Source organism: Anastrepha obliqua, chromosome 5, assembly GCF_027943255.1.
Source record: "Anastrepha obliqua isolate idAnaObli1 chromosome 5, idAnaObli1_1.0, whole genome shotgun sequence".
Lineage (NCBI taxonomy): Eukaryota > Metazoa > Arthropoda > Insecta > Diptera > Tephritidae > Anastrepha > Anastrepha obliqua.
In genome coordinates this window covers 49,757,472-49,769,707 of record NC_072896.1, presented here as the reverse complement: position 1 = coordinate 49,769,707, position 12,236 = coordinate 49,757,472, and the positions used below count along the sequence as shown (strand labels likewise).

General features: G+C 35.9%; 4 protein-coding genes across 7 annotated transcripts in view; 2 read left to right on the top strand and 2 right to left on the bottom strand.

Moving 5' to 3' along the window:
• Positions 1-2,700, bottom strand: part of LOC129248382 (serine-rich adhesin for platelets) — a 62,231-nt gene extending 59,531 nt beyond the window's left edge. The window contains exon 1 of the mRNA XM_054887909.1: positions 2,663-2,700. Coding sequence (XP_054743884.1) covers positions 2,663-2,673 — 11 coding nt within the window. The 5' untranslated portion in view covers positions 2,674-2,700. The remainder of the gene's footprint in view (positions 1-2,662) is intronic.
• A 450-nt stretch (positions 2,701-3,150) lies between these two features.
• LOC129247866 (hydroxymethylglutaryl-CoA lyase, mitochondrial) lies at positions 3,151-4,597 on the top strand. The gene is made up of 3 exons (XM_054887227.1): positions 3,151-3,266; positions 3,327-4,005; positions 4,269-4,597. Exons 1-3 carry the CDS (start codon positions 3,204-3,206, stop codon positions 4,508-4,510), a joined length of 984 nt encoding a protein of 327 aa, XP_054743202.1. The 5' UTR covers positions 3,151-3,203; the 3' UTR covers positions 4,511-4,597.
• A 34-nt stretch (positions 4,598-4,631) lies between these two features.
• LOC129247865 (uncharacterized) lies at positions 4,632-7,797 on the bottom strand. 3 transcript variants are annotated; one of them, XM_054887225.1, is made up of 5 exons: positions 7,682-7,797; positions 6,788-7,260; positions 5,588-6,712; positions 5,135-5,526; positions 4,632-5,068 (listed from the first exon to the last, which is right to left on the bottom strand). In XM_054887225.1, exons 2-5 carry the CDS (start codon positions 7,230-7,232, stop codon positions 4,811-4,813), a joined length of 2,220 nt encoding a protein of 739 aa, XP_054743200.1. In that variant the 5' UTR covers positions 7,233-7,260; positions 7,682-7,797; the 3' UTR covers positions 4,632-4,810. The 3 variants fall into 3 exon arrangements, with proteins under 3 accessions (XP_054743200.1, XP_054743199.1, XP_054743201.1); XM_054887224.1 differs by having other exon boundaries at positions 7,575-7,791; XM_054887226.1 differs by having other exon boundaries at positions 7,696-7,779.
• Positions 7,798-10,230: 2,433 nt separating this feature from the next.
• On the top strand, positions 10,231-12,111 carry LOC129248421 (oxygen-dependent coproporphyrinogen-III oxidase). 2 transcript variants are annotated; one of them, XM_054887964.1, is made up of 3 exons: positions 10,231-10,376; positions 10,440-10,587; positions 10,647-12,111. In XM_054887964.1, exon 3 carries the CDS (start codon positions 10,658-10,660, stop codon positions 11,816-11,818), a length of 1,161 nt encoding a protein of 386 aa, XP_054743939.1. In that variant the 5' UTR covers positions 10,231-10,376; positions 10,440-10,587; positions 10,647-10,657; the 3' UTR covers positions 11,819-12,111. The 2 variants fall into 2 exon arrangements, with proteins under 2 accessions (XP_054743939.1, XP_054743938.1); XM_054887963.1 differs by having other exon boundaries at positions 10,231-10,587.
• Positions 12,112-12,236: the final 125 nt, after the last annotated feature.

Genomic DNA, 12,236 nt, shown 5'->3' with positions numbered 1-12,236 from the left:
CAAAAAAAATCATGTTCTTATCGTGAAGGTGTTAGACAGTTAGAATTCTCAAAAAATCGATTTTTTTATTTTATTTTCTTAATGTACATATATTTAAGAATATATATATATGTATGTATATAATTGGTGCGTATACCCTTTTTAGGTGTTTGGCCGAGCTCCTCCTCCTATTTGTGGTGTGCGTCTTGATGTTGTTGCACAAATGGAGGGACCTACAGTTTCAAGCCGACTCCGAACGGCAGAAATTTTTATGAGGAGCCTTTGAGCTTTTTCATGGCAGAAATACATTCGGAGGTTTGCCATTGCCTGCCGAGGGGCGACAGATATTAGAAAAATCTTTTTCTTATTTTTGGTGTTTCACCGAGACTCGAACCTAGGTTCCCTCTGTGAATTCCGAATGGTAATCACGCACCAACCCATTCGGCTACGGCCGCCGCACAATACACACGTAAGAATACACACAGAAAATTTAATATCGTTCCGGAGAATATTTTCGAAGTTATACGCAAATTTAAAAAGGCGTTTCAGAGTGCTTGAAAGTACAAGGCAAACTTTAAGCGCGTTTTTCTCAAAATGCTATTTTCAAAGTCGGATCTTAACACGAGCTTCTTAAAATATATTTTTATGTAATTAATGGAAGATTTTTTTCACATCGATAAATATTTTTTTTTTATAAACAATTTAAGGCCGAAATTTTGGTCAAAACTCGATTTAATTATTATTATTTTTTTTTTTTTTGAGAAACTGCCATTTTGTCAAACAAATTTTTTTTGCTTATTACTTCGATTAATTACTAGATTTAACATTACTTTAATGAAATCTGTTTGGTTTTTTAATTTCAGTGGATCCAGTTCAGAGATTAGTGGTCACCGCAAAACGTCTTTTTTGAGAGGAGCTCCTGGAAATCAGCTTCAGCTCCTTTCCAAATAAATATTTTTACTAATACTTAGTCTAAACTACAGTTAAAAGATAACGCAATATGTGTACAAATTTTAAAATCAACAAATTTAAAAGTTTTCTCAGAAAAAAATCTAGAAAATTCGCTTTTTTCGGATTTCTAACTGTATATAACCCCTGAAAGCAAATATTATATTTCGTTGTTGTTGTTGTAGCAGCATAAACATTCCCCGTGCATATACGAGGAATACTGCTGAAGTGACAGTCCTTGGCCGGATATAAATCCGGGTCGTTCCGGTTACGTAGAACCGACTGTCGTTCGTTGTGTTTTTTGTTGGTTTTGAAATATATTATATTATACAATTAATGTCAATTGAAGGAAAAAAGAGTTTTAATAGAATGGATGGTAATCGTAAGAGGTGGTCGAGACCATTACTTCGATATTGGAACGCACATTCATTTTTCTAGACAACTTGGTTAAGACTAGCTTTTTCTCTACTCTTTGAAGATTTTATCGAAAAAATAAAAGTGCATTTGAATTGACTTAGATAATTTAAATTCCATTTATTTTCTGCATTTAATTTGATATATTGAAAACACCATCGATAAAACTTTTCCCGATACAAAATTGTTATTTTTTAAACAGTTGTAGTAAGTAGCCAGTTTTTGTGCATTCCGGCAAGGGCGTCGGCATCTATGTGGCGCTTTCGACTTAAACACGCATAGTATATTTTGCTGTCAGTCGAATTCATTACCGCAACGGACCCATTGTGACGGGCCTATTCATGACGACATGGATTTTGAGGTTTAAGGCTGCAATCGATTCGATTGTCACCGTATGAGCTCTATCTTATGTACAAAAATAATGCAGTAATGATCGAAGCGGCTGAATTTCGTGAAATTATGTGATCAAGAAATTGGGTTTGAAATAAATTCTTTGTTTCGGAGGCTATGTGGCATCTGGCACCATCCGATTGAAACCGCAAATCACTCATATCCATATATCATTAATAAGAGGTCAAAATTCTGTTGTTGCCATCTCTCAATACCGTAATCCATTGACCGTAACCGCTTTTCCCGGCGAATACTCGGCAAAAAAATGCACTATCGTGTCTCCAAGTCACATAGCGCAGCAAAAGATCCAATCGAATTGACGTTGGTCTTGGTTAGTCGCTTTGGATAACAGAAAAATGTCTAATAGTTTTTGCAAGTAGGTGTACGTTAACACCCAAAACTTATCCATCACTCAAAAATTTGCAGAGCAAAGTAACAAATCGATGCATGAGAAACTCTACTTATATGCTGGAGAAAAAGAAGAGCGACAGTCATTTGACCAATCAAGTGATGGCCACTGTTAATGGAAATGTTCGGCAACGCTCCGAGCAAAGGTTCTATCACTTTCTTAGTGCCAAGATGAAAAAGTTACTGGAGGTGTTTGTATACGTGTGATTTTGCATCTTTCTTTAGCTCATGGATTTTTTCGATAAATTTATCATATAGCTCTACTGTGCACTCGAATGCTTCTTTGTAGTCAACGATGAAGTAAATATTCATCACATTACCCGTTTTCTTTGAAAGTGGTACAAGTCCATTTTGACAAAAAATTAGTTAATGATAAAAATTAATACAATTTACTATCAACTTTTTATTTATAAACTTTTTCCAAAAAATCTGTTAAAATTTTCATTGTTTTTATCATTACAAATTTTCGTAGTTAGTGAAGTTACAAATATAATTACTTTGAAAATGGTGTAAGTCCACTTACTTCAAAGACATGAGCCGTTTTCTTTAAAGTGGTGTAAGTCCATTTTGACAAAAAATTAGTTAATGATAAAAATTAATACAATTTACTATCAACCTTTTATTTATAAACTTTTTCCAAAAAATCTGTTAAAATTTTCATTGTTTTTATCATTACAAATTTTCGTAGTTAGTGAAGTTACAAATATAATTACTTTGAAAATGGTGTAAGTCCACTTACTTCAAAGACATGAGCCGTTTTCTTTGACAAAAAAATTATTTAATGTTCGTTTGCCTTCCTCTATACTTTCTCATTTTAAATAAACTTTTGTAATAAACTTGGTTTTCATCCATTTGATGCTTTTGAACAATAATACCAACTGCTCATTTGCTTCATATCGAAGAAAAATTCGTAAAGCATCTTACGCCTAAAACTCCACTCTATTTCTGCTTCAAACAGCTGACGTTACCTTATCAAAACAAATAAGGTCTTTGTCAAACGATCAGTTGTTATGTACGTATATACTTAGTTGTGTGGGCAGAAGTTGTTATTGTGCCTTAGGAAGATGTTCACTTCAAAAGCATTATTATGTTCAAGTAGAATTATAGCGATTCGTTTATTTGCAACAGTAAGAAATATGAATTCGACATCTTAGCCGAAACTCTAATATAAATTGAACTTGACACAGAATATCGGCACCCCTTCAGCAGTGCGCATCGTTGAAGTTGGACCACGTGATGGCCTTCAGAATGAGCCCAAGATACTGCCTGCTGCAATTAAAATTTCACTGATCGATCAACTGTCTGACACAGGCTTACAGACAATTGAGGCAACATCCTTTGTTAGTCCCAAATGGGTGCCACAGATGGGTGACAATACTGAAGTGCTGCGTGGCATACAAAAGAAATCCGGTGTGAGTTATCCAGTTCTTACGCCTAATCTAAAAGGCTTCGAAAGCGCTCTAGCCGCCGGTGCCAAAGAAGTAGCGATATTCGGTGCGGCTTCAGATTCTTTCTCCATGAAGAATTTAAATTGTACCGTAGCTGAGAGCATAAAGCGGTTTCACCCCGTGCTGGAAGCGGCGCAGAAGGCTGGTGTTAAAGTGCGTGGCTACGTTTCCACTGTGTTGGGTTGTCCCTATGAAGGCGCAGTGAAGCCAAGTGCGGTTGCCAAGATTGTAGCCGATCTTTTTAGCATGGGATGTTACGAAATTTCGTTAGGAGACACTATTGGCGTGGGAACGCCAGGCACTATGCGCCGCATGCTAGATGAGGTGGTAAAAGTAGTGCCACCAAAGGAACTTGCCGTGCACTGCCATGACACCTATGGGCAAGCGTTAGCCAATATACTTGTTGCCTTAGAATACGGTAAGATAATTGAAGTAAAAAAGAATGTGCGCCATACGCTAGACCGTTATAACTAAAAAAAATGTAGTGGAAGAAAATACCTTAACAAGTTTCGATGTACAATAGTTGAAAGTATGCCGGTAACGTTTTGAATCTTTACTCAAAGCATAGTCGGTTTAATTCCGTTTTTTATAATTTTTTTTTAGTTATAACTGTCTAACAGTGACTCAACGTTATAGTACATACATACGTATATAGGTATAATCTATTATTTCGGCATGTAGACATAACAGTGGTGGACTCATCAGTGTCGGGGCTTGGCGGTTGTCCATATGCGCGCGGCGCCTCTGGCAATGTTGCAACCGAGGATGTAGTTTATATGCTACATGGAATGGGCATCGAAACTGGAGTAAACCTTGAGAAACTAATAAAGGTTGGACGCTACATATGTGAAGAGTTGGACCGTAAAACAGAATCAAAAGTGAATCGTGCTTGGAAAGGTGCGCAATCCAATAACGCATACTAAATATTTACTATACGTGCAATAATAACCAATCGTATAAATACTCTAGCATGATACCGAATCTGCGATAGTGTTGCATTTATACAACTTGTTTGTGTATACATATGAAATTTAGATATAAAAATAAAAGTTTTGTAGTTCAGTTTATTATTCAAAAAGAACAATTAAAAAAAAAGAAACGGTAAATAATTAAATATAGAGACATAAATCTGAATAAAACGACGGGGGGAAATAGCTGCATAAAAAACGCACATTTAAGAATACATATAAAAAAAAAAGTTGTATAATTCTTCAAGGGGTGTTCTAAAATTTTCGTGCATCTTTCATCGTATATAAAGATATGTCACCTGACATTAGTGATAAATTCGCCAAACTGCCATTGTTACGCTGCGTCGTGTTACCAAAGCTCGCTTTTTGAGCTACTTCTTCAGGATTTGTTTCTTTGCTCGATATTTTCAATTTACCTTCATGCCGTACCACAGTTGGTAGCATAGCATTTTCAAGATACTTTTGTATCTTCTCACCGCCGGGAATAGTCATGGGCGTACGTTCATCGACAATCTATGACGATAGAAAGAATATTAGTGAACAGTTAAACGTGAAAACATTTTAAATATCTCTAATTACGTGTTTCAATTCCGATGTGATGTAAGCTTTTTTCGGCAAGCTGGATGTCTTTGATACTGTACTCACTGTCGGACCGGATTTCAGTTGGTCAATTTCCGTTTCTTGCTCAAGTTTACGAAAAACTGTCGCACTGCGTACATCTGCACCATCGGATCGCTGCTTTAAATTTGCCATCAGTGGAGTAGTCGCGGTATTTTTTATGTATGCACCTATCGGACTGACAATATGAGCAAACTGTTTATGCCCGGCTGGCTCCTTGAGACGCATTGAAATAGATGAGGGTGTTTTAAATAAATCTAATTTAGTTAATGGTTTCATATCCAATAAAAAGCGTTTTGTCTTTTGTGTGTTTAAGGTCGGTGTACGCCTTGGTGATGAAGCAGTTAATTTAGCTAAAATATTGAAAAAAATCACATTGTAGTATAATAAAGTATTTATTTTGTTTTTATATACCTTTGGTACCCGTAACAGTTGCAGTAGGTTTGCAATTTACTACGTTTTTATAAGGTGACGAGTAATTACTATTTCCCTTTTTCGGAGAATACGTAAATGTTCTTTCCTTCTCTTGTAAAGGTTTCACAATCATAACAGGTTGAACAGTTGCAATTTCTTTCACCACAGGCGATTGTTTATTTAAGCCACAATTAGTTGTTTCTGCCGCCGCCATGTATTGCATACCTTTCTTCATCATATATTCCACTTCTTCCATTGTGTCGTTAAAATGTAATGACTGATCGCTACTCTCATTGAAAACTCCACAATTTTCTTTCTCATTATCAACTTCAAATGACTTTTCCAAATCAATTAACTCTGTACTTTTCACGTCATGAAGAGCAAACTCATTTTCTTTTGTATTTCGATGTAATATTGAATTGTCCTTTGGATATGTACCGAAATCTTCTTTGGCGATTTCATTTTTAACTACAATATTTGAATTAGCATTAACTATCACATCATCTGACTCATCATCTGATAGTAATTCTATAACTCCCTCGGAATCATCAAAAGATGAAGCTGGAGACTGGTTCTCAATGTTGTTAACTATTTTGAGTTCTTCTTTGCCGAGTTCTGCTTCAGCTGCGCGCTGATGCTGTGGTTCCAAAGTTTTGTCAAGATAAATCAATTCCAGACTTTGATCAAATACCTCCGATTGTTTTGTTGGAGTTTTTTCTACGATATGTGATACTTTGCTTATTGCACTTGAACCGGTGGTATCATGTGCGGTTTCATAGTAGCTTGTTGTAGAAGTTTCACTGCCCTTTGCTGCGCTTTGAAAGCTTACTTGCGGTGAAGCATCTTCACATCCACTCAAAGAGTTGATGGATTCATCTTCAGCACATTCTTCCATTATAGTGGAAGGTCGCAAAAGTCCTATCATCTTCACTGGAGAAGTTTGTAAAGTGGTTTCCCCCATAATCGTTGTGTCCCATAACTTTGATGGCGCTTCTATATCTTCCAGTCGTGTGATGTCAATTCCTTTTATTGGGTTTTCCTTTTCTAGCTCTTTCTGTTCTTGCACACACAAATCATGCAGTAAACGCTGTAATGATTTTGCTTCCTCGTCGATTTCCCTAAGTTCTGAAATTAAATACATATTTTGCTTAGTAGTAAAGGAATATATCTAACCAATCGCTATTTTATCAGTAAGTTTACCATTTTTGCAAGGTGTTATAAACTGTTTTCCATCTCCGCTCCGTTTTTTAGCATCTTCTACGATCAGTTCCTTGTGTTCGCTATTTATGTATTGAAATAATGTACTGTTTGGATCTGAAGCGGTCTTATCACACATTTTTTCCAAAGCCATGAAACTCTCATCCGAGAAGCGTTGCCACTGAATCGCCTGCTGTTGGTCTTCATACATAGTTTCATCACAATAAGGCTTGGTGGAAAACTTCTTGGGAATAGCCTTCTTAGTGGTATTGTAGTTTGAAGTTGCGTTTGTGTTAATTGGTTTATTTTCATCGTTCTCCGTTTCGAACATTTTTTCTTCTATGTTCCCTGGTCGAGTTTGATCAATTTCTTCACGAGAAAACGTCTTCTCTTCGAGAAATACTTGTAAATCTTCTGTTATATCCAGACTAAATCTTTGGCACTGCATAGGTGCGCTTGCAGGTGGCGTCAATTCGCTATTTTTTACATAAAAAATTTAATTTTTTTAACAATTCAATCAAGTCAGAAGTATTGTACAAGGTTGATGTGATTATGCTGTCAAATGTCGCAAAAATACTAGAGCATTTGTGGCAATCCACTAACTACTTGCAAAATATTATTGTATGTAAATTTGTGTTCAGATTTGGAAAAATTTCAAATTCTAAAGGGGATATAATTTATTCTACGGGAATGTAAATTTCATTGAAGAAGCAATTCAGTGCTACGCTCTCCTACATCCATCATATATGTATATTTATTTATGTTACATGCAAACTATTACTTCATTTACCGTTGCATGAAAAGTAATTTCTTGACTTTTGCACGCCAAGCTTTATTTGCTTGAAATTTTTCCAATCCAGACATTTGAATTCAGTAAAGTTGATAAAGAAAACCAACACCCAATAGTTGACCTGCAGGACCCAGCCTGTTTTGTTAAACAATTTAATGAATTACGTCCGAAACACAATTACTTCAACGATAATTTTTGTGCTCTCTAGACACCGAAAATATAATTATTTGCAAATAGATATCAACACGAGTATACGATTGAGCGTTGACGAAATTTAAAAATTGCGGCACTAACAAAATTCAACGAAAAATAACGCAGCGCCGCCAACCGTCAAATGTGTCACCCAGAGTTGCATTTTAGTAACAGCTTATGCTATATTTACATTGTACACGAAACTAACCAAATATAGGCTACTAACGACAACCGATGCCGTCATAAACTTTCAAGTGTTATAATACCTTCACAGAAGCATTAATAACCTATAAATCCACCAAATTAATGTACCCGTTCACATATGGCAGATTACCCGCAAATTCTACGATCAGCTGTCAATACTGAGAGATTTTTCTTCATAGAAATTATTTTGGTGGAATATTTCGATATTTTTGGTTTCTTTAATTATTATTAACGATATGAAGAAAATACAAGGAGAAGGAATAGCTAATTTAATTTCGCATTTGGCTGCTAATAATAAACAGTTGGAGGAAATCCGTATGCGACATTTACTGAGGTTGCAAAAAATTATGGCATGAATACGCATTCAAAATTTGATATTACATTTTATAGTAAGTAATAAGAAGACAAAACGGTTATGGACACACGTTTTTTTTCTATTACATGAATGCATAATTAATAATACCTAACAAACAATTTATTAGAATTATGTTTGAAGACCTGTTTGCTTTGCCGGCATCCATTTCATTTAGTTTTTATGTTTCTGTTTCTCCTTACATTCGTAATAATAATTATCGATAACACAGAAAACAGGGTTGTATGTCAATAAGTATCGTTATTATGTGGGATTATTTTATAATCTCAGATTTTGGGAGAGAAATTTTGTATGGGAAATCGCGCTTTTTAATTACGGATTTTGAGTTAAGCGCGAAAAAGTAGATCATCTACTTATATGCGAACGTATTATTAGATCACTGGATTACTAAATAAAAGTGACAAACTAATGAAAACACAACTCTCTAGTTTTACTAAATTGCATTGCTTAATTGCTTTACTTTACGTTTACATGTTTATATGCTCAATTTAAGACTGATTACTTCGTGCACATGCACCTCAGCTTATATACTTGAGCTTAATACAATAGCTACCGTATTTCTGATGTGGCAATTCGTACCTTCTTGTTATCTGTTGTTAAGGCGAATTCGTGCTTTTGTTTTAATATCAATTCGATATTGCCAGTAGTTCGTTTCCCATTTTAATTGAAAGACAAGCTCGTTTTAATGCTAAATGCTGATCTAAAAAAGTGGGGATACGAAAGGACATCTGAAGACTTTTGACATAATTTTTTTTATTAACTGATACATTATCACCAAGCTGAGCAAAGTTCTGTTTAGAAACTTTGAAGTTCTTGTTAACGAACTTCACGTACGACCTGGAGAAATAATTCTATCAACTACAAACCTGGCTCACAGATATGTTTTTGAAGATGGTAGGACAGGAACGGGAATCAATGGACATAAATTCAGAAAATATATTGCATTGGGTTTTTACCTAACGATCTTCGAGGTAGAAATACATATTTATATACTTTCAGTTAGTCAGGCAACTTTGAAAGTTCTTCTATCAACTGTAAAAACCTCAAAAATGGTAAATGACTGCTTGAACTTTCTTAACACGTTAGGAAACTTCAACACCGTAATATTACATTGAGTTTCCTGGACATGAGGGATACACGATGAAAATGAAATGGGTGATTATCTAGCGGAAAATGTGGCAAACATGCCGCTAATTGGTTATCAGCGCACTAGGCAAAAAAAGGCTATATCAGATCTCTTTTGGTCGCAGTAGCCTCATAATAATAATCATAAACAAGTAAAGTAGATATCGTGATCTAGGCGTCTATGGTTGTGAAGGTCCAATACCAAATATTTTCATAATTCGTGACTAGTATTAAAGAAAAACTAAACTAAATTAAAGTTTATTACAAAGAAACTCTGTAGTAAACCCATTGTAACAACTCCACACGAAACAGATTAAATACATTTCGTGTTCGCCGAAAAAAGTCCGAAAGCATAACTACGTCCTTTGTAACTGCATTGTTTGATTGTTAACATTCTGACTGAAATTTGGAAATTCAAAACAGCAAGTGGCAAGAACAAATCATGCGTTTCCACGACAGTCGGTTCTACGTTACCGAAACGACTCGGATTTATATCCGGCCAAGGACTGTCACTCCTGCAGCATTCCCTGTATGTAAGCATGGGGAATGTTTATGCTGTTACAACAACAACAACAACACCAAATACATGGGGGTTTTTGTATTTATAAAGCCAATACCACTTTGATGGATTCGCCTTGAGTACGAAAGTGTCAGTAAATTTTGGCAAAGTACGGTAATTCGTTTGATTCCGATAAAACTATTGAATAATGAATCGTATGCATATGGCTTTAAGATTTTAAAAAGTTTACAACAAATTCCGCAACTTAACACAGTGAACATACCTCACCACAAGAAAATATTTATTAGAATTTAGTACCGACATTTAATTTCACCAGGTTTTCTACGAAATATCATTTCTATTACCAAGTGTTATACAAAATTAACAATTTCAAAACCAATAATGAAAGGTAAACTCTAAAATTTATAAATTGTTAACAATCCACTAAGTCTTATCAGCGACATCGATAAAGGCCTGGCACAGTGATTACATTATCTGAGGCACAGTGATTACATTATCTAAGTCACGTCGCCCCAACGCTTCCTTAACCGCTAAGAGAAAATTCGTAGTATTTAGCAGAATATAAGACACATACTTTGGTATTCAGAGAAGTAACATAGGTATGCAGAATTAAAAGCGATTTGAAGTGATTATAACCGGGTGTTTCCTTTCATTTTAGGTTTGCACACTATGTTTTTTGTTAAAGGTATACGCCAAGCATTGGCCTCTTTAGCCACTTATCAGTTGGGACGACGTACTAGCGGCCGAAATCTACACTTCTTAATTTTAGGAATCGGCTTTACTACCACTGCTTCCGTCTCCTTTGTCCAAATGGAAGCTGCCCGGAAACGCAAGCTAAACACTTCTGTGTTTATGTCAGAACCAGTAACGGACAAAAGTACGCTAATTGCCAACGAAGACGACATGCGTACTAAAATGGAATTAATGATAATGAAAATACAAGCTGACGTATGTCGTGCGTTAGAGGCAGAAGAATACGCGGGACAAAAATTTAAAGTTGATCGCTGGATTCGAACTGAAGGTGGTGGTGGCATTACGTGTGTTCTTCAAGATGGCGAAGTATTCGAGAAAGCAGGAGTTAATATTTCTGTAGTGACCGGCATGTTGCCTCCGGGTGCAGTTCAACAAATGCGAACGCGAGGCAAGAAACTAGAAGAAGGTAAGAAATTACCATTCTTTGCTGCTGGCGTAAGTGCAGTCATACATCCCCGCAATCCACACGTACCAACGATACATTTCAACTATCGTTATTTCGAAGTGGAAAGTGAGGGTGAAAAACAATGGTGGTTCGGCGGAGGAACTGATCTCACACCATATTATTTAAACGAAGAAGATGCTGTACATTTTCACAAAACACTAAAGGAGGCCTGCGATGAACATGACTCCAGCTACTATCCACGATTCAAAAAATGGTGTGACGACTACTTCCGCATTACCCATCGTAAAGAAAGTCGTGGGATTGGCGGCATATTTTTTGATGATATAGACACGCCCAGTCAAGAGGAGGCGTTCAAATTTATTACAAGCTGTGCCAATTCTGTAGTCCCGTCATATTTGCCCCTTGTTCGCCTTCACAAAAATGATGAATACGGCGAACGTGAACGTCAATGGCAACTTCTGCGACGCGGCCGCTATGTGGAGTTCAACCTAATATATGATAGGGGTACTAAATTCGGACTTTACACTCCGGGTGCTAGGTATGAGAGTATATTGATGTCATTGCCATTAACGGCACGTTGGGAATACATGCACACTGTTCAACCCGATTCACAAGAGGGGAAGTTGTTGGAGGTGCTCCAGAACCCTAAGGAGTGGATAATAAAGTCTTAATGTATGTTTAGGAATAAATACAACTTTGATTAAGATGCAAACATACAACCTCTATATCAAAGACCCTCGATGAATTTTGAAACAATGGAAGATGAAATACAATGGGAGTGTTTGTTATGTTTGATTATTGTCATGGCTGTTATTATGCCATTGATTATAAAATATAGTTATTTGTTCACGTTTGAACAATAGTGCCTATTTGTATATTTGCGCAGTTATTGTAGTATTTAAAGAGAATAAAATGCACTTTTACAACATTTTATAAATAATGATGTATAATTTAGCAAATTCAATGATTATGAAGTTTTATTTAGCAAATCAATTCACGAGAAAACACATTTCTCAAAGATTGGCGAGTATATATATATATAAGGTGAAGCCCAAAAATAAACAAGACTGGCGTCATAAAAATGTTCTT